Raw genomic sequence first — 25,225 nt, forward strand, 5'->3', positions numbered from 1 at the left:
GTCAGTCTCGCAGGATTTATTTGACCTTGACCTAATTTTCAAGGTTCATTGCTCAGTTTTCAGTTTTTTGTGTTTGTCTGTTTTTTCTTTAACTAATCAATAGGTCACTATATTTGTTGTATGGAAGAACTGTTAGCTGTACATGTCTGCCTTGCATGCTTGTCTGACCTTGACCTCATTTTTATGGTTCATTGGTCAATGATTAGTTTTCTTGGTTAATGTGAAGTTTATGTGACAGTTGTTAAAAAGCTTTATATTTAGAACTATCAACATAATATCAATGATTAGTAAAAAAAGGTGAGACATTTTAGCATGTCCACTCTTGTTTAATTTAGTTTAAACATATTTATTTATAGTTGATTGGGAAACAAGTTTTGCAACTTATAAAAATCCCTTTCCACTTTGCGGGTACGAGTGCTTTCTTGTAGCAGCATTAGCCTACTCTTTTTCGAAATCTACAAGGGTGTCTTTAGGGTCAGCCATTTATCGTCCCCTTCCGACGGACTAACATCGTTTCCTCAAGACCATACTCGGAAATGGTGTCAAGAGAGAGCCGAAAATTGAGTTCCTGAAATTTTCATCCCGAACGGGAATCGAACCAGGAACCTTTGTGTTAGTAGTCCGATGCACTAACCACTAAACAACGGCTCACGCTTGTTTAATAAAAACCTTGCAGGAAATAAAGACCATGATCACCTGCACTATGGAAAGCAAGCTTCTACTCTACTGTGATGTACATTTTTCAACATTGAGGACAAGTACATAAGTTATTACAATTGTATACTCTTGACTATTCTACGATTTTTCTGTTATTTTGAAGGTCATGACAAAGAAAAGTAATATAAACACCACTTTCCATACTTCAAACAAGTGCATAAACCATAATTCATGAGGGGGACATGGTTGAAAGGAGATCTAGGTAGTTGGTCGCATCTCCCTGTGCATGTCACTTCAACCTATGATATCTACTGTGTGTTTTCCAGCTTTGCATTTAGCTATATTTTTACAAGAAGCACTAGATCATTCAGTATAAAAGTTTGTCAACAACTTTCCAAGATCATTACCAATACCAATACCAATAAAAAAAAAATTACATTACCCAATTAATTCAGTTTTTAAATTCCACTGATCTATGATTACTTCATTAACGCTTGAATGCATGGACAATGTAAAATCTATAATCAATCATTGGAATTAGCTCAGGATTAACCTATCTTTATAAAAGTGAGCTGATTGCTGATTTGACACCTCTTCTACAGAGCAACAATCCAAATCCAAAATTCTTGCAATTTTTATCATGTAAGGAAATCAGGCCCTTGCAAGTAGATAAGATAGATACAGAAAGGGACATAATTATTCTGGTTATACGCTACCCAAAATAAATTTTTGTTTGAATGCTATGAAAATGGCAAAATTTTAGGAATTCTGTCTTCCAAAAAAAATGTGGCATTAGTCAAGGAATACATATAAGTCATTAAAGTATAATGTTTATTGAGAATATACAAAATGTTTAGTGTTAGTGTTTCTACATTCATCATTTTCCAGTTAGACAATAGATTCATTTATTCATGATTTAATCAATATCAATAGATGGCACAGAATAATTTTGATGAACTTAAAAATTTCAAAGAAAAAAAAAATAACCATTCAGAAACTTTAAAGAAATTTTTTTTTTTATACAGAAACAAAAATGTTCTTGTAAATTTTAATTACAGCATTTAATTTTCAATACTTTCTTAAGTAATTTTTAAATATTTTGGTTTAACCTATGAGAGAAGACAAATTTCAAAGTTTTCAAATTACGTAAGACTGTCAATACCTAATACAGGTAGAGCTAGAGCCTAGAGGGAACATTTAGAATTGGTGGAATGCAGGAATTGTGGACATTTACACTATCCAAAGAGATTCCAACTCTACAAGCAATTTTTGGAAGGATATGTAGTAAGCAAATAAACGTTTGTGTTTTACAAGACAACCATGGTTAGATTTTGTAAAATGGTATGTTTGATGAATTAGAATATTAAGTTTTGCCATTTAATTTTAAAATTTGCAATTTATGTATAATGAAATGAAACTGAATTTCTCGTTTAAATAAAGAGAAAGCTTAGATACTAAATATTTCTAACATACACAAAAACACACATTGTAAAACCTCTCACACCTTTATAAAGTTACAAATTATAAAAGCACTGACTATTCATTCACCAACAAATAATAAGTCACAATAAAATAAATTATCATACAATTTAAAATGCATATAAATAATACACATCCACAAAATTAAATATATATTGCTTAATTAAAATATATAAACATTCAAAACAAATAAACAATTTTATCTCTTCAAAACAAATGCTACTTTGTAAAGCACCTGATGCTTGTAATTCCAAATAAATAGATTTTACACATTTATAATTCATTGTTAAAGATTCTAAAGGATTCTGGGTAATTTCATTGTTTTGACATCAAAATGAAAATAACATAATATAATTGGTCAATAATCAATGTTTAGGAAGTTGTCAACCATTTATTACCCAGAATGCTGAAGAATCTGAAATGGTGAAAATTAGATTTTCTTTATTTTATTTCCCTTGTCATCGTCCCAAGAGATCATTCACAATTTTTCTAGATACCCTTCACTAAATGTCAGATATATTTTGACTCTTCAAACCATTCATACAGATTTGGAGTTCTATGAACAAATGATTCTATATGAGCTAATTTTGTTTGTGGTAGATTTCTCATCACAAATTTTGCACCCTTTATAATATAACAGATTGAGTAAACCATGTGTTTGTATGGACAGATTTATCTGTACAAGCTGTAGTGTATCTTGTAATACACAATATTCCCTCTTTCATAACATATCAAGAAGCTCTATTATTGTCATCCTAGACATTGTTGGTTTTTATAGCTTGTTTTATTAGTCATTTAAGGAGGTAGACCTAGGTTAAGGGAAATAACTCTTATAATCATCAGTACATTTGTGTTAACCATTTTCAAAAATATATTCTAAGCTTCTAGGTTACATAGATTATTTTCAATCTGTTTCAGTTAAATGCTTAAAATACATTGATGAACTTGACTTTTACAAACGCTTAACTGATTTAAAGAGTTATCTCCCTGAACCAAGGTCTACCCCCTTAACTCTATCAAACTACAGAATTACATGTATGTAAGGAAATTTATCTTTTTCTGTAGCACACGTATGGTTTAAGAAAAACTCACAACTGCCATGATTTCAGAGATTTCTGATGATGTTGTCCAACAAAAACAACACACAAGAAAGAGGGGTCAATTCTTCGTACAACTACAAATTACTTTACTTTTTCAGAATATCTTGCATCAAGAAAAAAACATACAACTTATCAAATAAACAAAACAAAAAAAACACTCATATATAGCCATGCTTGCATCTATATCATTTCATATATTCTTCTATATTTACATTGCAAAAAAAATATAAACAAAAACAAAATGTTGAAATCCTACATGCCAACAAACATAATCAAACAAATATAACTTTCACAAATGAAGAAATGGTTTATAATTATCTCTATACTCTCTATACATGTGCTAAAATGCATGCATCAATGAATTTGATAAAAGCATTTTTTGGGGAGACAATATTTTTTTGACAACTTAATTTCTTCTCAAATTTACATTTTTTTTTCAAAATTTCATACATTGGGTACAACTATGTTGTAATAGCACAAATTAGGAAGTTATGCTTCACATTTATTGTCACAAATTATTTTCAATGTCATACTACTGCAATAGAGTTAGCATCATCACAGTCAATATAAATGTGCTTACTATTAACTCCCCTGAAAATGCTGGTTATACCCTGGAGCTATAGGTTTATACTTAATTTTATTCCAAAAATTTATAAAGGAAAATCACTACTGAAATTAGGAGGTTTGTTTTATTAGTGCAAACCTGATATTATCACATATATTCCATGAATGACAACATTCAATAGTTTAAGGTATAGGTTACATCTAAGGTTACTGTAAAGCAATGATAAAGACAGTAGTTGTAAAGCGGTAGTAACCATACAGCCCTATATGGTAACGGATTGCCTATCAAAATTTAAACCAGATGCTCCGCACGGCACAGCTTTATACGACCGCAGAGGTCGAACCCTGAACGGTTGGGGCAATTTCGGACACAACATTCAAGCTGGATACAGCTCTGAATTTGGATTGTGATTAAATAGTTGACACAGAATGAATGTGGTATACAAAAATGCTTATTTTGACCCCTTTTTGCCCCTTTATTCCAAGACTGTTTGCCCCATAACCCATAAAATATATCCCAACCTTTTACTTATGGTATTAAACATTGGGGTACAATTTCAGAACAATTGAAATACTTATACACAACTTATTGTCTTGACACAAGATAAATGCTTGTTTTGGGCCCCTTTGGGCCCCTTATTCCTAAACCTTAGGGACCATAACCCCCAAAATCAATCCCAAACTTCCTTTTGTGGTTATAAACATTGTGTTAAAATTTTATTGATTTCTATTTACTTATACTAAAGTTATTATTCGGAAACCATTCGTCGACATGATACCGATATACAAACACAAAAATTTTTGGGGTCGTATAAAAAGAGTAAAAATTATTCAAACATAACATCTGAAAATACTGAGTGTAAGTTATGTGGGGAGAAAAAAATAACATGTTACTGCAAATTCAGAAATTTTGCGGTGTTCTTATTATTTCAAAAATTGTGAAAACTAGATCCAAAATAGATGGAAAGCAACAAGCAGTGTGAATCTTCCCAGATTTAATATGCTTTTGGAAATTACCCTAATTTCATAAAATAATGCATGCATTTATTATTACGAAGCCTTGACCATTGGCAAATATGCAAAATTTAATTTATGCGATTGCAAAAAGTTTGTGAAGGGAAATCAAAACTGATATTGGGAAAGCCATTTTTATTTTTGAGAAGCCTATTCCATCACATTTTTGGCATTTAAAAACATCTCAATAGTTTCTGAATTTACAGATACCTGGATTTTTTAAATAAACAGTACCCATCAACCTGATATCTATATATATATATTCTTATTCATACGTTATATCTTGCAGCTAAGGACACATGTATCTGCATGTCATATTTGATATGATACAATACAAATCGTTTTAAAAGTATATACACTTCTTAACATTTATTTCAATAACAAATCAGGTCTTTCTCATATACCTTTTGGTAATTTAGTATTGTAAACATCCATCTACATAACAAATTTTTGCATAAATAAAACCATCAAAGTATGTTATTTTTATATTTCACTTACTGAACATTCAGCTGGTTAAAAAATTTGGCACGATTTGTTGAGGAAGTAAATTACATTGAACAGTTGAAAAGTAGGATTTTTTAATGGTGGTCTTCAAATTTGTAACCTGAGCAGGTAGGGTAGATATTCAATTAAATATGTTTCTAACTTTCATATTATCAATAGAAATATAATGTTATATTTTGATAATTTAAGACTTTAAAGTTCAAAGCAAAGCTCAACTTTCAGAAAAATGAGGCAGTAAAACAAATGTTTAAATTTTCTTACATATAAATTTGAAAAGAATGATTTTAACATATCTGGTTTTAACACAGAACATACACAGAAACAGTTCAAAAAGGTTTTAATAACAAGTTGAGGGTCATCAACATTAGACATGAAGGTAAAAAATGTTAGAATTGAAAGTAAACAATGTTAGAAACATAACATGAAAATAATACATCTCTTTCAAATTTTTAATTTGAACCTTTTTAACTTGAATGCATCTATGATGGAACAGTTTAATAACTACTTTACATATGTCAAATTTGCATAATTATGACACAATAATATGCAAGTATATGAGGTCAAGGTTTAAGTTCACATGTCAAACTCTCTTTCTCAGTTATAATAGAAGTCACTAATCAGCTGATAAATAAAAGACCTTATTTCAATTTCTACAATACATCAGCAGTTACTAAAGCAAAATGTTAAAACAGACTTACTTTGATATGAAATATCAGAATTATGACAGTATACTGTGGATTCATTAATCTTTGTGGTCTTCTGGATACCATTGTTTGTCAGATGGAATACAACAAAAATTGTATAAAATGTGAAACCAAAATGACAAAGATTAGGCAATAAATGGGAAACTATAGAAATCAAATATTAAGCAAAATTTGTTGAAGATAAGCTTTGCCAGAATTAACACCCTAGCTTTTGCAAGTTGCCAAAAACATTCAAAACTTACCAAGTAACAAATTGTATATAAGATTATTCCTTATGACACAGCTTAGAATGTATATATGTAGCTGATATGTTTACATGTTGAAATTGACACAATTGATGTTATTACCGGTGTAGTTTATATAAATGATACAATTGATTTTTGGTTCCTGGTTAAGATGTTTAAATGACACAACTACAATGTACTTTGAAGGTGTTGCTACGGGTGTAGATTTTATACATGACACAATTGATTTTTGTTCCTAGAGTAGATGTTATAAATGACAGTTGATTTGTTGTTGTTCTCAGTGTAGATCTTGTTGCTGGAGCAGATATTTTATTTATAAGACACAATAGATTTGTTGTTCCTCAAGTAAATGTTGTAAATGACACAGTTGAATTGTTGTCGTTCCTGGTGTAGATGTTATAGATATTTTATATGACACAATTGATTTGATGTAATTCTCAGTGTAGATATTGCAAATGACACAGTTGATTTGTTGTTGTTCCTGATGTAGATGTTTTATAAGACACAATTGATAAGTTGTTCCTAGTGTAGATGTTGTCAATGACACAGTTGATTTGTTGTTGTTCCTAAATGAGTTATGGCCGATGAGATCACAGAGGTAATTTGCTGCTAAAACTACAGATGATGTACTGTTATACAGGTGTACTTCTGCCTGATTCCTCACAGCCATTACCTGTAAAGTTTAAATTAACATGATGACATGTCATACAGGTATAAGATTCTCCATTAATATAGATGCAATTTTCTGTTTTACTAGTTTACTTCTTTCCAATTCTTAACAGTCATTATAAGCCAAACACAAAACTATGTGAGTTTAGAGTCTCTTTCCTAAATAAGAGAAGAATGCTCCTGCTCAAGCTTTGAAATTTTCCAAGTTAAATGGGCATAACTCTAGAACGATAAGAGACTCACTGCCAAAATTTCAAAATTTTCTGCTTGTTGTGATTCTTACCATTGTGTATTAGTTCAATACATTGCATGAGGCGAATATAAGTAAGAGTGTGGAAATGAAAAGTGGGACAGATGGAAAGACATACAGTTAAGGGTAACTCTTAATGCCCTCACTGCCTACTGCAGGGTCATCAAAATTAAAGGAATGGTTGGTCAGGATTTGTTTTTATTTTAAGTTATGATCTGGAAAATATTGTGTTTTCAACAAGCTAAATTTTTGTAGTATATATAACGCTTACGGAAACTTACTCCATATGAAATTTCAATGGACAAAGTGACATGTTCAATGTATTTGTTATGAACTCCATTGCATATGTTGATGCAAAATCACTTAGCAGTTACAACAACTGATATGCTGGCGAACAATTTTTGAAGATATTGTTACTACTATTCAACATTTTACTACTCACTGGTTTTAAGTTTATCCATGGGTCCCCATATCCTTACAGTTCCATCATCTGAAGCACTAGCTAACATTCCTGGAAGCTTAGAATTCCAATGAACACAATTAACAGTTCGTGAATGTCCTTCTAATGCAGATATAGGCATCTCACGTCTTAAATGCCAAATGTATACTTTATGATCTGGAATATAAAAATTGAATATTATCTAGGTTCAAATTAAATATCATTTACACTGCAACTGGTACTGTTCAATACTTACTGCAGAATGGCTCGCAACCATCTCAAGTGTGTAAGTCTCATACATTTTTTTGGGGACATTGACCAAGTATTTTATAAGAAAATAAAACATTTTCTGAAATTCTGGTTTTGTATTTCTAACATGATTACTTATGTCGCAGTTGAAAATGTTTATAATTTCTGTAAAATTATTTAAGAAATAAGCATTATCATCAAACTTGATGATATGAAAACATATAATTATTGTTGAATGATATTTTTTTAATGTTGAGTTGATATTAAAGAAGTATTTTTTCAAAGTTCCAATCAACTATTTTTCTTATCATTATTCATATTTTGCAATAACCTACATGTATGTCTGACCTAATTGTGAAAGAAAGAGACCATTAAATGTAACACCCCATCATATTATAGGTGAGGCAAACAAATCACTTACCTTCACTTCCACTAGCTACAAAATCTTGATTTAATCCTCCAAAGCAGGAATGTATTGTATAAAATCCTTGTGTCACTCCTTGGAATTTTCTTAATAAAAGTTTATCCTTAATATCCCATAAATGAACACCCTAAAATGACATTACAATTATATTTAACTGCTTGACAATATCATAAATATTTGTTATCTTAAGATTATTTATATAGAATGAGCCAAACATGCTAAAAATACATAAGGACTGTTCCTTAAAAAACATATATGGGTCTAAGGGAAGGCACTTTGAAGTTTCAACCATAGGTGAATGTTTTTGTAGTGAAAATGTAAGAGAAATTCTAATTCTGTAAAATTGCCTGCCTTCACTGCATTTTTAAATGAATAGATATACCATATATGGCATTTTTAATCTGTAATATGAAGATACGGTATAAAACAAAAGTTATATTACCAGAAATACTATAAAAAATATCAATTATTACATTTAAACTTTATCTCATGTTTTTTATACATGAATCACATATTTTTTAGTTTAAATCTGATTACTGTTCTTTGTTAAAAATATTGTTTAGATCCTTACTTTTCTTGCCTATATCAAGAACAAAAACTTTCATTTACAATACAGATATATATCACTGTTAAACACAATAATATTCAACTTTTCAAAGTTAAACTGGAGTAACATTTTTATTCTCTTTTTTCAAATTCAAAACGAGTCATGCAAGAAACACTTGAAAACGGAAATCTTTACCTCTACTCTGAAAAGCTTACTAGAGGCTCTAAAGAGCCTGTGTCGCTCACCTTGGTCTATGTGACTATTAAACAAAGGAAGCAGATGGATTCATGACAAAATTGTATTTTGGTGATGGTGATGTGTTTGTACATCTTACTTTACTGAACATCCTTGCAGCTTACAATTATCTCTATCTATAATGAAGTTGGCCCAGTAGTTTCAGTGGAAAATGTTAGTAAAAATTTACAAATTTTATAAAAATTGTTGAAAATTGACTATAAAGGACAATAACTCCTTAGGGGGTCAATTGACCATTTCGGTCATGTTGACTTATTTGTAAATCTTACTTTGCTGAACATTATTGCTGTTTACAGTTTATTTCTATCTATAATAATTTTCAAGATAATAACCAAAAACAGTAAAATTTCCTTAAAATTACCAATTCAGGGGCAGGAACCCAACAACGGGTTGTCCGATTTATCTGAAAATTTCAGGGCAGATAGATCTTGACCTGATAAACAATTTATCCCCCTGTCAGATTTGCTCTAAAGGCTTTGGTTTTTGAGTTATAAGCCAAAAACTGCATTTTACCCCTATCTTCTATTTTTAGCCATGGCGGCCATCTTGGTTGGATGGCCGGGTCATCGGACATATTTTTTAAACTAGATACCCAAAAGATGATTGTGGATAAGTTTGGATTAATTTGGCCCAGTAGTTTCAGAGGAGAAGATTTTTGTAAAAGATTACTAAGATTTACGAAAAATGGTTAAAAATTGACTATAAAGGACAATAACTCCTATATGGGTCAACTGACCATTTCGGTCATGTTGACTTATTTGTAAATCTTACTTTGCTGAACATTATTGCTGTTTACAGTTTATTTCTATCTTTAATAATTTTCAAGATAATAACCAAAAACAGTAAAATTTCCTTAAAATTACCAATTCAGGGGCAGCAACCCAACAACAGGTTGTCAGATTCATCTGAAAATTTCAGGGTAGATAGATCTTGACCTGATAAACAATTTTCTAATAGTCAGATTTGCTCTTAATGCTTTGGTTTTTTAGTTATAAGCCAAAAACTGCATTTTACCCCTATGTTCTATTTTTAGCCATGGCGGCCATCTTGGTTGGTTGGCCGGGTCCCTGGACACATTTTTTAAACTAGATACCCAAAAGATAATTGTGGCCAAGTTTGGATAAATTTGGCCCAGTGGTTTCAGAGGAGAAAATTTTTGTAAAAGATTACTAAGATTTACGAAAAATGGTTAAAAATTGACTATAAAGGGCAATAACTCCTATATGGGTCAACTGACCATTTCGGTCATGTTGACTTATTTGTAGATCTTACTTTGCTGAACATTATTGCTGTTTACAGTTTATCTCTATCTATAATAATATTCAAGATAATAACCATATAACGGCAAAATTTCCTTAAAATTGCCAATTCAGGGGCAGCAACCCAACAACCGGTTGTCCGATTCGTCTGAAAATTTTAGGGCAGATAGATCTTGACTTAATAAACAATTTAACCCCGTGTCAGATTTGCTCTAAATGCTTCGGTTTCAGAGTTATAAGCCAAAAACTGCATTTGACCCCTATGTTCTATTTTTAGCCATGGCGGCCATCTTGGTTGGTTGGCCGGGTAACCGAACACATTTTTTAAACTAGATACCCCAATGATGATTGTGGCCAACTTTGGTTAAATTTGGCCCAGTAGTTTCAGAGGAGAAGATTTTTGTAAAAGTTAACAACGACGACGGACGACGGACGACGGACGACGGACGACGGACGACGACGGACGCCGGACGCCAAGTGATGAGAAAAGCTCACTTGGCCCTTCGGGCCAGGTGAGCTAAAAAGATATTTATATCAAAATAAGAAGAAGATATTTAAAAATTAAGTAGCAACTAAAGGTTTACATATTAATATGATCATTGGAAACATTTCTTTTTCTGACGTTATTAAAATATGAGAGAAAAAGGCAGTTTTAAACTTTAAATGCTTATTCAAAAGTTTGAATTTGAAAATATTTATGAAAAGTTTACCTCTTTGTGGTAAAAGGTATATATGTTAGCGGCAATAAGTGAAATTAGGCATTAAGCTTAAATCCTAGGCAATAAGCTAACGCCTAGGCATTAAGTTATTGCCTGAAATTTTCAGGCATTAAGCTTATTTCCTGAAATCTGATGATGATTATTCAACCTATTGCCGAACATAGTTTTAGGCAATAAGGGAACTCTGGAATTTATGTATATTCTGTGATTTATTCTTTATATAAAATAGTTTCTTCATTATACTCCTAATATTACATGTAATACTATACATTCATTAGACAGATCTTCAAATTTTATTTAGTAATTTTAATAGTTTAAAAAAAACCAGAATTAACAATGTATTCTTCTGATATTTCAGTCTCGTTGAAACCTCGTAATGGAATTATTTCCAAAACATGTGATACTAGTGGAAAATATCAATTAATTTAAAAAAAAAATGTAATAATCAAACTTAATTCTGTGAAAAATTGTATATAAAATTTTCAAATTTCATTATCAATCAAGTCAGTATGTTTAGCCAAAATTTTGAGAAAACGGGTAAAGGGTACAAACAATGATTCTACCAGAAACATGAACAAAAGTACATCCCATATCACTTTTTTTCTTTTCAAAAATTCTTAGATATGGAATTTTTCAATCATGTATAACAAAGTAGCTGAAACTATATGCATTAAGTGCTAAAAAAATCTCTAATTTACAAAATTAATTGATAGCATGGGAAATTTGACACGAAAAGCCTCAAAATATGATAAAACTTTCTTATATTAACACCTATAGTTTTCTTAAATGTATTCAGATTGGTCCACTTCATCTTCATTGAAAAAAATGAAGAAAAAAATGTTGCACTGTGAATTTTTCACGATATAAGACCAAAAATAGGGAAAAACTTGATGAAAAATAGGAAAATCATCAAAATTGGGTACTTTCAAAGGGCCGTAGCAAAAAAAGGAGTGCACCACCATAAGATTTTTTCTACACCAATTATTTTTTACAGTCATATAAATCCCCAAATCAGGTTAAGAAAAAAGTTTAATTCTAGAAGTGTTTGGCTAAATTAAAAAAGTTTTTAAAAAAGTGATTGTATCAAAAAAAGGGGGTGGGTGGGGGAGATTCTGTAAAATAGCTAATATATTTTTTTGAAATTTTCTACCCTTCACTAGTTGAGCTGCTTTGAACTGATAAAAAGTAAACATTATTAAGATATGATTTTTTGCTCACACCATTTTCCAATTTTTTTAATTGGATAAGTAAATTTTCTTTGTTAACAGTTCCACAACTTGTGATAACAAATGATTTTAACACAAATTTGTATCTAGTTTTCATTTTTTCTAAAGTATTATTTGATGAGTTTTGATATAAATAACATATATTTTAAAAGTGATTTTAATCCAGTAGATTACATTTTAAACTTCAGTTCTTATAATGTTATTTAAATGAACAAATTTCTTTTATTTACTCGCATTTATATTTTAGGCATTAAGCTTAAAGCCTGCACACAATTTTCAGGATTTAAGCTTAAATCCTAGGATTTAAGACTAATGCCTAACATTATTCAGGCAATAGACCTACTGCCTAGGCGTTAGCTTATTGCCTAGGATTTAAGCTTAATGCCTAATTTCTCTTATTGCCGCTAACATATACACATGAATGAAAATCATGATTAAGATTAACTTTTGAAATTAAAAATTATGCCAAACTTCACAATTTTAAAACTGTGAAATACATAGAATATATGGCACACAGAATTAAGAACTATATTCATGCACTCTTGACTTTTGATCTAAAGCACCATTTAAACTTAGTTCTCAATAAAATATTAAGTGCATCAATTTTCTTTTCATCAAGTTTTAAAATAGCCCTTAAGGTGGTATCTAACACTACAGGGAGATAACTCTGTAAAGTCAGCAGAACGTTTTAACGACATTGTGTTCATAAGGGAATATAAAGCTTCTCAATGATTAAAATAAATTTTTGTCAAACTGCTATATAACCAGTGTAATTTTTCTGATTAAAAGGTTGGTTCAAATTTTTTGAAATTCTTATATTTTTGTCAAAGGGTCAAAGTAAATACTTTGTCAAAATTTTAAGAAAATTAAACGAGCCAAATTAATTTTAGTTAAAGTGTTAGGTACCACCTTAAATATGTCAGCATATGAAGTGAAAACAATTTTTCAAGTTTAGCCTGTAGAGTCCTAACTTACCTGGGTTGCTACATTTAACAGAGCTAGTCGTCCTGGTTCATTTAACGTGAAAGACATGATTGGCTGATCTTCTTGAATTCTGAAATTCAAAAACCATGAAACTAAGAATATTTTTTTTCAAATTGTAAAAATATTATATCGCATGAAAATGGAATAGTTTGTAAACAACTAAAAAAAGCATAATCAAAAAGAAAGAAATAAGAAGTTGCTCTCCCTGTTGTGCAAGTTAAAATCACTATCTTTATAAATAAAATCCTTAGATTAGTTGAAGCTGTGAATAATCCAATGGTGCGATCCTTAAATTGGTTGTGGATTGGTCAATGGTCTAAATGAATCTACCGTTAAGTATTAGTAAGTGAAAGGTCATGAAAGAAAGTTTTTTGTTCTATTCTATTTGTTTTGTTCACTGTTTTTGCTTTTTAAGTATCAAAAATGTAGTTTCTTTTTTTTCTGATATTATAATCTTGAAAATCTGTTCCTATGAATCTATTCTCCACTGCTTTTTGCTTAATTCATATTGTGGTCCCTATATCAAATTCATATATAATATCGAAAAATAGTTTAATAGGGATGTATACACTTTAAATTATTCCAAGATCTACCGCTTACATATTAAAGTCTGTTAACTCATCAAAGTTATATCCCCTAATTCTATGGTGGGTATCAGCAGCTAATACGTATTTCCCATCCACCTGGAACGCCATACTTTGTACGCGTACACCCTCCCACGAATCCATAATGTTCCCATCTAAATCCTGAAATAAACAATCAAATGAGGCAAAGTTTTATCATGTAATCTAAAAGGAATCAAAGCCAGTTTTTTCCTGATATTAATACTGTACATGGAGAAACTTTTATGAAGTGAAAATGGAGGATAGATTTTTTACAGAAATAAAAATTTGACAGGATTTTGTGTCGGATGTATTTCCTGAAATTGCTATAATTAATCCTGCATTTTCTTTTCATTCTTCAGCTATTGCAATAATAAATGCATGCACAAATTTACAATAATATAATAATAATAATTAATAAATTCTTTATTTAAAGAGGGTAAACTCAGTTAGTTACAATAAACTAATCTTCCCTGAGGCCCTCGCATACAAATTACAATACAATCAAAACAGATATTTACATACATCACCTCCAAGTAACCATAATGTTTCCTTCTAATTACTGATTTAAGAAATATAATTAATTAACATCATGAAAGCCTTACATGTTATTTCCTAAGAATCAATAGTATTTCCATTTGAATTATTAAATAAATAAAAAGAAATCTCTAAAAGAATCCAATTATACCCTCCATAAAACACATTCCATTTTCTAATACATGTAATATGCTCAATGTTTAAATCTAAATCCTTAAAATTACATACAAAGTATACTATATAAGCTTTGTCCTTTTGATTGCAAGGGCTTTCACAATTTTTTTATAATGGTTGAAAAGGTTATCTTACACATTGATAAAACTGTCCTCTAATTCCACCAGTGACAAACTTTTTCCCATCAGCATGCCAAGCTGCAGTAGTTAAACTATCTTCTTGAGACTGACTCATTTTAAAACGTAATGTTCCAGTCTGAAATGAAATAAAAGGGTTAAGTAGTTCATCAAAAAGTTAATTTTGTTTTTCTTGTTCTTAAACAAAATATTCGCTACCAAACAAATTATTCTTTCTTTCTTGTTTGTATAAAACGATGTGTTATAGTTTTCATGAATCAGATCAGAATCTTTTTTAAAATATATTAAACCACTTCCTTGGTCTATATAATCATCCCTGGTCTTCTCACATCTGGCAATATCCCTTATGCAAATAAGAGGTGTAACTGCTGTACAAATGTGTAAATATGAGCAGCCACATCCAGTCATAAAGTGGACATTAAATATGATGTCTACATTCTATGCATGTTAAAGAAACCATGCAACAACTCTTTAAGGAGTCCCTAGGTGGCCTACTACAATGCAATAGTAAAACTGTTTTACTATTGTTAATCTCATTTTTAAGTGGTAGTTGAAAATCAAAACCTTCATCCTAGTCTACCCACATCACAGAACCAATCTTTTTTTTAATTTCTGGTTAACAATAATGTTGAAATATTAGTCTCTAAGTGTTGAGCAAACAATGTTTAATCTATTATCTATCAGCAAGAAATAATGCCTTTAAATATCATAGTGGGTCTCATTGGGGTTTAAGCTTGACATGGGATTGCCGATTTGTTGTAAGCGTCACATGAAAGTCAAATTATTGTGTCCTGAAAACGGGAAATGAGATCTTGCGGGACCCGGGAAATGACAGAAAAATAAGAATTGCTTACGTAAATAGTGTAAGCGGGATACGGGAATCTTGACAAAACAGTAAGCGGGATCCGGGATCGGAACCCCCCAATGAGACCCCCATTATAATACTGTAAATTCTGTAACTTTGAAAAAGTTTTTAATTATAGATTTATTAAGATTGAAAAGGGATAGGTTTTACTTACAAGTCTTTGATACTATTGTTTGTACAAATGTAAACAGTATTTCCCTAAATTGCAATAACCAGTGTGTGCAAATGTTTCTGAAATTACAGTACCTCTATATTCCACATCCATAGATCTGAGCAGTCGTCAGGGCCACATGCCACTATATGTGTACTATCAGGACTCCAGGCAATAAATGAAACACCATAAGCATGATTCTCAAATGATCGTCTGTGTTTAAGTTCATATGTGACCTGAAGAAAAGAAAAATTCAAAATATGCAATCAACTGTTTTTTTTATTATTACCACATATGTCATGTATATTACTTAAGGTTTATGATGCATCAATAATAACTGAACATTGCATCTTTACTACAGAATCATGTTCATGATGTTGTAGAATGTTGAAGACTCTCAGAGTCTTTTAAAAATGGTTACAGCCATTGCTGTCAGACTTCAGTTTCCATTTTAAAACAGCTGAGTGTTCTTAACTTTTTTCTGAAATATATTGAATTTTGTTTACAAAAATATTTTTCTATTTAGCTTAAATAAAAAATATAGTCATTTAATCAGCTCATTTCAATATAAAAGGTCATGCATTTGACAGTACTGCTTCACACAATCATTATAGACAGATTACTTAGGCAACATTTAACTGAACTTGTCTGAAGAACAGCATAGTAGAATTAGCTTTCAATCTTAAATATTATTGATTTTGAATTGATTTTTTGTCCAGTTTGTATAATTGGAGCTTTCTTAGGGCTTCTTTAAAGGGTTCCTTGACTATAAAGTTTGAAAAAAAAGAATATCCAGAGTTTCAGTGTTTTTTTACCAGTGAGTCTACATTTATAAGGTTAAACAAAGTTCACTTGGCTCATTTTTTTTGAAAAAACTGAGACTCATATCATTTCATGTTTATACTAAATGTGATTAATAGATGTAGTTTTTTACCATGTCTATCTCCCAGATGATCAAGGATCCATCTTTTGATCCTGTGGCTAATTTGGTGCCATCTGGTGAGAAACGACAGAACCAAACTTCATCACAGTGGTCAGTTAATATCTGTATGGTGGTGGACGGAAACTGCTCTCTGTAAATATAAAATTAAAAACATTGTTAAATATTTATAAATACAAATCAAATATATGACTTTGGAAATTGATAAATAAAGTGTTGCAATGTTTATGTCTATGACTAAGGGCTATTCCAGAAAAAAATGTATGGGGGGGTTGGAAGGCAGTTTTTGTCAGCACCCGCCACCCAGACAATTGTAATTGAGAATTATAGTGCGATAAAGTGTGAAAAGTTGCTCTGATACCCATCACCCATGTATTATTAATATAATGTGCCTTCCAACCCCCCCTCCATACATTTTTTTCTGGAATAGCCCTAAGATAAAACACTAACATTAATGAAAAATACCTAGCAAGAAAATGACTATTGACTGATTCCCCTCACAGGGAAATGTTTGTGTTTGAGAGCACTGAAATAACATTACCCAGAATACATTGTTAAATACAGGTTATTGTTTTATTACAAAAGTTCAGCAATCATGTTTATCGTGAAAAGTTTCTTAATAAGCAGAAATCTTGGATATTACTGTAATTGCACATCTAACATGTCTAATGATCTCAATACCACACTTTAATTACATAGGTGTATCCCATTAAATATTACGTTTGTATTCCCTTCATTTTGTTCTGAACAATATTTTTCATGCCAACAATTTATTTTATTCATAAGTTCATTCTATTATTACAAACAATTACCTGCTACAGACATGGTCAATGAGCAATGATACAGCGTCCAGATTGTTGTCAATCTTGGTATTGTGATATGGACATTTGTCTTTCTGTAGTTCTACCGCTTGGTTAAGTAATGTCAGCAGACGTCGAGGAGGTAACATGACGGTTGGTGGTAAGAAGGCTATAAAATATATAAAGTATGTTTGTATATAAATAAGGCTAAAAATTTGTAAGGTAGAATACTTGTATGTGTTAAGCCTACACTAGTTAAAAGCACTATTTGGTTTTAATTGAATTTTCACACGAAAATTAGAGTAAAATTGAATAATTTGATTATGGATAAATTTCAGCAAACTATGAGGTCAGTGCCACATGGATTGGATGTTGCAGCACGGATTGGAAGTTGAAATGAATTTACTATTCTTATATAAAAAAAAAAGACTGGATCTGGGTTGAATCTTGTGTAGTAAAATTGTCTTAAATAACTGAACAATTTCAGAGGAAATAAACAGCAAGAGAACAATTATTTTAAAATTATGCTAAAATAAAATCTATAAATGCCTTCCTAGAAAATTTAATAGGTTTCACAAAGTTGTTGTATTGTATATAGCTTTTTCAAAGCTAAGGCATTCATTTCTACCAAAATTGTAAAATGATGTCAGATTCAAAATCATAGATAGCACATACTATTCAAGAAGATAATAGAAATGAATTTAGAAAGTTATGTAACAACATGCATGGAGTCTACTTACATTGTAATCTTTCTATCAACAAAGATCTAGAATCTACTCCTTTATACTTACATTGTAATCTTTCTATCAACAAAGATCTAGAATCTACTCCTTTATACTTACATTGTAATCTGTCTATCAACAAAGATCTAGAATCTACTCCTTTATACTTACATTGTAATCTTTCTATCAACAATCTAGAATCTACTCCTTTATACTTACATTGTAATCTTTCTATCAACAAAGATCTAGAATCTACTCCTTTATACTTACATTGTAATCTTTCTATCAACAAAGATCTAGAATCTACTCCTTTATACTTACATTGTAATCTTTCTATCAACAAAGATCTAGAATCTACTCCTTTATACTTACATTGTAATCTTTCTATCAACAATCTAGAATCTACTCCTTTATACTTACATTGTAATCTTTCTATCAACAAAGATCTAGAATCTACTCCTTTATACTTACATTGTAATCTTTCTATCAACAATCTAGAATCTACTCCTTTATACTTACATTGTAATCTGTCTATCAACAAAGATCTAGAATCTACTCCTTTATACTTACATTGTAATCTTTCTATCAACAATCTAGAATCTACTCCTTTATACTTACATTGTAATCTTTCTATCAACAAAGATCTAGAATCTACTCCTTTATACTTACATTGTAATCTTTCTATCAACAAAGATCTAGAATCTACTCCTTTATACTTTCATTGTAATCTTTCTATCAACAAAGATCTAGAATCTACTCCTTTATACTTACATTGTAATCTTTCTATCAACAAAGATCTAGAATCTACTCCTTTATACTTACATTGTAATCTTTCTATCAACAAAGATCTAGAATCTACTCCTTTATACTTACATTGTAATCTTTCTATCAACAATCTAGAATCTACTCCTTTATACTTACATTGTAATCTTTCTATCAACAAAGATCTAGAATCTACTCCTTTATACTTACATTGTAATCTTTCTATCAACAAAGATCTAGAATCTACTCCTTTATACTTTCATTGTAATCTTTCTATCAACAAAGATCTAGAATCTACTCCTTTATACTTACATTGTAATCTTTCTATCAACAAAGATCTAGAATCTACTCCTTTACCAGTCCAATTGGCAGTCTTCCTTAAATCTTCAGCATTACAACACATCATATATCTGTCAAAAGATTTCAGGGGAATAATCATTTAATATAAATCAAGAGTAATGGAAAAGAAAGGAGATAGTGTTTTAATTCAGGAGAGACAATACCTACACGAATTTGAGAAACTCTAAGTTAAAAAAAAGCAACACTTTATTACTGCTCTTCATCTTAAAGTCACTGAGGTGACAGAGCCAAATGTTCATATCAGACTTTAACTCTGGTTTGAGAGATGTGTATTTATTGTATATTGTGCAGTTAGTTTGCTGTCTCATTGAATATTGTACATACATGTGTATTAATTACCATTCTGAATAAGTATGTAAATGTAAGATAGTACAAATTTAAAGGTGCATTACTATCTAAAACAGGTAGCCTAAAATGTAACTGACTTACAAATTGTCACATAAAATACATTGGTAAAGACATCTTTCTAAAGTTGAAAACTGAATGTCTTCTATTTGGCCTTTTAAACATTTTTTAATTTGAGCGTCACTGATGAGTCTTTTTTTAGACAAAACGTGTGTCTGGCGTAAATATAAAATTTTGATCCTGGTATCTATGATGAGTTTATTCTGATTATATTGTTCATGTGTTGTTGGGCAGATGTTTCACAGATGCATACCATATACCTCCTTTTAAAACTTTTCACAAATTATGTCTAATACAATCTCTTTAAGATCAGGTCTAAGACAATAACTTACGAGCTAAGTTCATGAACTCTTTCTGTGTTGTATTTCATGGGCGTCAGTTCATGTCTGAGACAATGTAGAGCCTCCATCTCACGACCATCTTCTAGAAGCTCCAAATACTTTTGTTCTAGTATCATGAACTTCATTTTCTATAAATTGAAAAAAGATATGTGTACATTTCAAAATTAAATTTTCATATATACATAAGCTGCAATTTACATGAAAATATGTTTCTTAATATAAATGTCACATTTAAACTGCTTTGCAATCCAACAGCATTTAATACAATAGACGTGCTATTTGAGTAGTTAGTTTGTAGTGAATTTATGAGCATTTATTTAGTCACTGACTGTATAGAATCTTTTCTGTAACATTAACAAAGGGTTTTGCTTGAATCTTATCAATGACTTTGCGTAGGATTAGAGATTCACTGAGTTTTCGTATCATTCAAACTTCAAACTCATTAAATGTACAGGCAAAACAGTAAGAATTATATAAAGCTTTAAAACATACTGTTTGAAGAAGAAATGACATGTTTATATTGCACACCAAAATGTAAGTGTACAAATGTATCTATACTCGAATAAGTGTATTATGTACATTTTTTACAAGTTGTATATACTTACAATAAGTCCATGTGAAGATTCTATCAGAGATTTCAAGTCCTCCAGGTCAGATTCAGCCTAAAATATTAAAACAATTTTAATGCAACCATCTTCAAATAAAAATTTGAATTTGTTTTTTTGTTCCATACTGGCATGAATAATTAAGATAAACATGTATTTTATTCACATGTAGTAACAAGTAATGTAAAGTTCTTCTGGTGATGATGTTAATAAATCATTGCATAAGGTCATGTTTTTCTTGGACTGTTTACACTAAATTCATTATTAGTTGGATGTGTACTGATTGATATCTTAGTTGTTATTTTTTAAGTTTTTGAATTAGCTGTCAGAAACTGGGAGTACTCTCAGATCTTTACTTTTTTTGTTGTGGGATGTATCTAGATATGGGTTTTGATTATCGTGATTTTTAATGTAGTACATATATACTTGTATGACACTGCATGCAGCATTTAAGGGTATGGCAAAGATGAATTAATCGTTAGTCACTCAGATTCATGACAGTTGAGGCAACATTTTTCCATGTTGACTATTATTATGTGAGCTTGCTGCTTGCCCATTATCAAACTTGGTGATCCTGCTAACATCTTCATCTAAAGCATAGTTTACTTTCTAATGACCATAATATGCTTTCATCAGAATTAAACTGTTGTTGAAAAATTACCATCTGGACTTAAAAAGTTCATCCATCAATATTTAATGAACCATATTGTCATTTAAAAGTAACATTTATCAGAATGCAATCCTTAAAATTGCATTCTTTCTATACCATTGTGACACAGTACGTATACACATATGTTAAAAGTTATACATTTGTACCCACCTTTACCCATTCGCCATCCATGACATGAGACCTGAGTCTGGCAGCAGCTGGATGTTCTAACATACATCCTGATTCTTTAATCAACTGTTCAGCTGTTTGGCTAAAATGGAGATTATAACATCAATTTATAAGTCATGATAGTTAAGCTATCAGTCACTTTCATTTTTTACATTTTTGTAAATGTGTTTTATTGCACAAACTTACAGCAGTGGAACTATAGTAAAATGATTGCCTGCAGTTCTGAAGTCAATTTGATTAAAGTCTGAATAGATGGGGTTGTTTTTATCATAACCATCATTAACGATACGTAAAGTGTATCTAATGTCAATCTTTTACTGTGTCACAATGTCTTCTAGAAATAGAAACCGTAATTCTGAATTTCTTATTTTGGAAGAATCCCATTCTTTGCATATTTTGGCCTTCATTTGGATCTGCAGGTGGTGAACATTGTAATTTAGGATACCTAGGAGTCTAGAACACTGGGTATGAGAACGTGCAACTTCAGATGTGCCAGGGTTAGGTAAAAATAGACATACATTTGTAGTAAAAGTTAAGCCTTGTATACTTTACAATACCCAGTGCCAAAAGAGTGTGGTACCATACAAGTATAAGTCACACTTTGACATTTAAAAGTTCCTTGTGCTTTAACCCTTTTGTTTACGTATGGAGACTTGTGTCCACACCCGCTGATGTTGGGACACACATATGTTTTCATTTATACAAGCTTCTCAAAATTGCTGTATCCCTTTCAAATAAAGACCCAAGATTTTCTGGCACACAAAATGCAACCTTAAAACCTACTCTATCTTTTCTTTAAGTGTAAACCTAATAACCCTTCTTAAAATCCTTTTATTCATCATGTTCATGTTGTTGGAATAGGCCATTTGGATTTCATAGGGAAAAGTGTCAGGATTTTTCGCTGAAAAGAAGATTCATTGACACTTGTTGCTATGCTGCAGTCTGCACCAAAAACTTTTTCAACCACTAGTCCGAAGGCCAATATATTCTGACATTTTTCTTATTGGTCCAAACAAAGTTTTTCAAAAACTTCCTAGTCCCAAACAAAATTTTATTGGTCTGGGGCATCGGACTAGTGGCTAACCGTGCAGACTGATGCTGACTTATTTATTTAGCGTGGCGTTGTGGATTAAAATTTGCAGTAATAATATATAAAATTTCATTTCTTACTTTCTGTATATTTTGACATGACAAAAATTGAGTCCAGTCTTAAAGTCTTTTTTTCAATAGACCTCCAAGAAAATAAAATGGTAATTACATGTACATGTACCATCTAAAGTTTACAAACGAAAAATGTTTGGGGTTCCATGGATAGATAAGTAATTAAGCAAAAAGCATATAAATAATTTGTCATTTTCAATCTTATACACAATAAAATTGCTGCTTTACTTCTTATCAAAAAACCTTGTATGATTTCTATCTTTTAATAGAACAGAAATAAATATGACCTAAAAAATGACCCCCAAAAGAACCCCTTTTGGTAAAATAAATTACCAGTTAGTTTAATATGCAAATTTACTTTCATCATTGATAGATATATATATATACACACAAATCACTTATCATGTAATTAAATGTCCCTTTTCATATTTCTGTGATTATTCCATGACTTTGTATTTCAAGTTATTTTATTTTTCATTTGTTGAATAATCAAAACATTGACAACAAAAATAAGTCCTTACTCCAATCCAAGTCCTCTCAGATGTTGAGCGATTAATCTAACAATGTCTTGGTCAGTTTGAGACATGGGTTTTGTTTGAGAAGGATTGTCGTTATGCTGTCCGTTTGGAACTGTCAGACAAGCTCCGTTTTGTTGAGATGTCGATGCAGGTTCCCCACTTGTTCCATTGTGTTGTGGACAGCCGTTCGACTGCATATTCTCAGCAATTCGCTGTTTTTTACGCGGTGGGGGCGAAAATCCACCGTTTTCAGAGTCTGACGAGGATGCCAGTATTGTCTTTTAACCTATCTGTTCCTCGCAGAACCATATAGACTGTCAATAATACCATAAATTTACTAAGAATTAGAGCACCCAGTTCCTTTCTATTCCTAAGATTGTTTTGCTTCGTGACGTCACATTTTGAGGATGCCGGGAAGAGAAATTGTGTTTGCACCCCGCGAAAATTCAAAGCAGTGCTCGTGTTACTTTTGTAAAAAAAATGTAAATCTATAACGAAATGCAACGAACGAATTTAAAATTAACCATTTGCTTTTCGTGACATATCTGAAAAGAATATTTGTCAATTTAAAAGAATAATTTACAAATATTTGATTTTCAAATATAAAAAAGTAACTTTTTACTAGAATTTTTTCATTTCAAAGGTGAACAAAATAGTTCTTACTCGATCAGCACCAAAGGGACTTGTGGACAGGAAAAAAGTTTTACTGCGGCCTGAATAGTTAAAATTACAAAAAAAAAGAAATACAACGGTTTTGAGGGGGAAAGGGGAAGGACTAATTATAAACATGTTTTGTTGATCAGCACACGATGGATGGTTTGAAAGTGAAAGCCCGCTAACTTCAAAAATCACACATCACACTCCCATTTAATGAATTATTGAAACAACATAATATTTTATTCAAGTAATTACCAACTGAGGTAATTTAAGTTAGATATTTAAACGTAACTTAAATTTAGATAGAAGTTTTCTATACTGTAACACAAATAATTTAAAGATTGAAACAAAACTAAAAATAATTAGATCACATCATGTATGTCACACTTCCATTTAGGCTAAGGTGTCTTAGTTGCCGAGTTGTCTATTACACAGAGGTTGTGAGTGCAAATCTCACAAGTGGCAGTTGCACTCGCGCATCAAATCTTAATTGACTGACTAACATTTTTAGGTTTTTTTTGGCTACCAAAAGTTGGTGGTTCTTTCCGGCTTTCTCCATCAACAAAAACTCAGTGATTGCCACGAAATACCACAAATTGTCAATAGTGCTGAAAGTGGCGCATTGAACAACAATCAATCAATCAATCAATCAATCAATCAATCATGCAACTGAACTTCGGTCGCTATTTGGGATAAATTACTGTGAAGATGGACACACCTGACACGAAAAAAACATTAGATTGATATGAAAGCTAGTATGTCCCATATCACCGAAAAATGCACGTGCATAAGATATATATAGTATATGATTCATCTCCGTAAAACAAGGTAGACAAAATTATGTTATTCACGTTCTGAAGGGAAAAGCAACTAGGTTTTGAGCAGAACTCCCTCGCCTGTTTATGTTCAAAATTTTGACAGTTAAGCATGTCACTACGCCATTGAGTTACTGAGAGGTCAAGGTCATACGAAAAAGTAATAAATAACATAAAAAGTTACTCGAAACATGCCAGAAGAACTTGTACATCATACACGAAACACAGCTAGTCGACATACTATTCATAATATATTGGAGATGCAGACTTGACCATGAACAGTTAACCTCAATCACTGTCGGATCAATGAAATGAGGTCAAGGTCTGGTGAACCCTGTCTGACCGATTTATAAACCGTGCAAGGATCCCATTTACCAACTATAGTCATCCCATTAAAGTCACAATAATTCAGAAATTCACATGACCAAAATGCTGTTTACAGTTTCAATTTAGCAGTCACTCGGAACTATGAAAATGAGGTCAAAAACGATGAAATATGACAGTCAGATAGAAACTTCGTAACATAAGGCATCTGTATATGTAAGAT

The 25,225-nt window shown here is 31.1% G+C and overlaps 1 protein-coding gene across 3 annotated transcripts; it reads right to left on the bottom strand.

Annotated features, from left to right (window-relative positions):
- Positions 1-1,474: 1,474 nt before the first annotated feature.
- LOC139515778 (WD repeat-containing protein 26-like) lies at positions 1,475-23,615 on the bottom strand. Of its 3 annotated transcripts, none has more exons than XR_011662840.1 (15): positions 23,210-23,615; positions 21,510-21,609; positions 20,690-20,746; positions 20,076-20,212; positions 19,291-19,388; positions 17,507-17,663; positions 16,689-16,827; positions 15,850-15,990; positions 14,737-14,856; positions 13,889-14,034; positions 13,280-13,358; positions 8,296-8,425; positions 7,629-7,802; positions 3,149-6,940; positions 1,475-2,945 (listed from the first exon to the last, which is right to left on the bottom strand). XR_011662840.1 is itself a non-coding variant. In XM_071305470.1 (15 exons), exons 1-15 carry the CDS (start codon positions 23,401-23,403, stop codon positions 6,900-6,902), a joined length of 1,728 nt encoding a protein of 575 aa, XP_071161571.1. In that variant the 5' UTR covers positions 23,404-23,545; the 3' UTR covers positions 6,754-6,899. The 3 variants fall into 3 exon arrangements, 2 of the variants coding, with proteins under 2 accessions (XP_071161572.1, XP_071161571.1); XM_071305470.1 differs by lacking the exon at positions 1,475-2,945 and adding an exon at positions 9,041-9,055 and having other exon boundaries at positions 6,754-6,940; positions 23,210-23,545; XM_071305471.1 differs by having other exon boundaries at positions 1,475-6,940.
- Positions 23,616-25,225: the final 1,610 nt, after the last annotated feature.

This window comes from Mytilus edulis, chromosome 3 (genome assembly GCF_963676685.1).
Source record: "Mytilus edulis chromosome 3, xbMytEdul2.2, whole genome shotgun sequence".
Classification (NCBI taxonomy): domain Eukaryota; kingdom Metazoa; phylum Mollusca; class Bivalvia; order Mytilida; family Mytilidae; genus Mytilus; species Mytilus edulis.

Coding starts and splice junctions, on each gene's coding strand:
- LOC139515778 (XM_071305470.1), bottom strand. CDS start 23,403: ATGCAGTCGAACGGCTGTCCACAACACAATGGAACAAGTGGGGAACCT. Junction 17,664..19,290: donor GTTGATAGAAAGATTACAAT/GTAAGTATAAAG, acceptor TATATTTTATAG/CCTTCTTACCACCAACCGTC. Junction 6,941..7,628: donor CATGGATAAACTTAAAACCA/GTGAGTAGTAAA, acceptor TAAACTTTACAG/GTAATGGCTGTGAGGAATCA.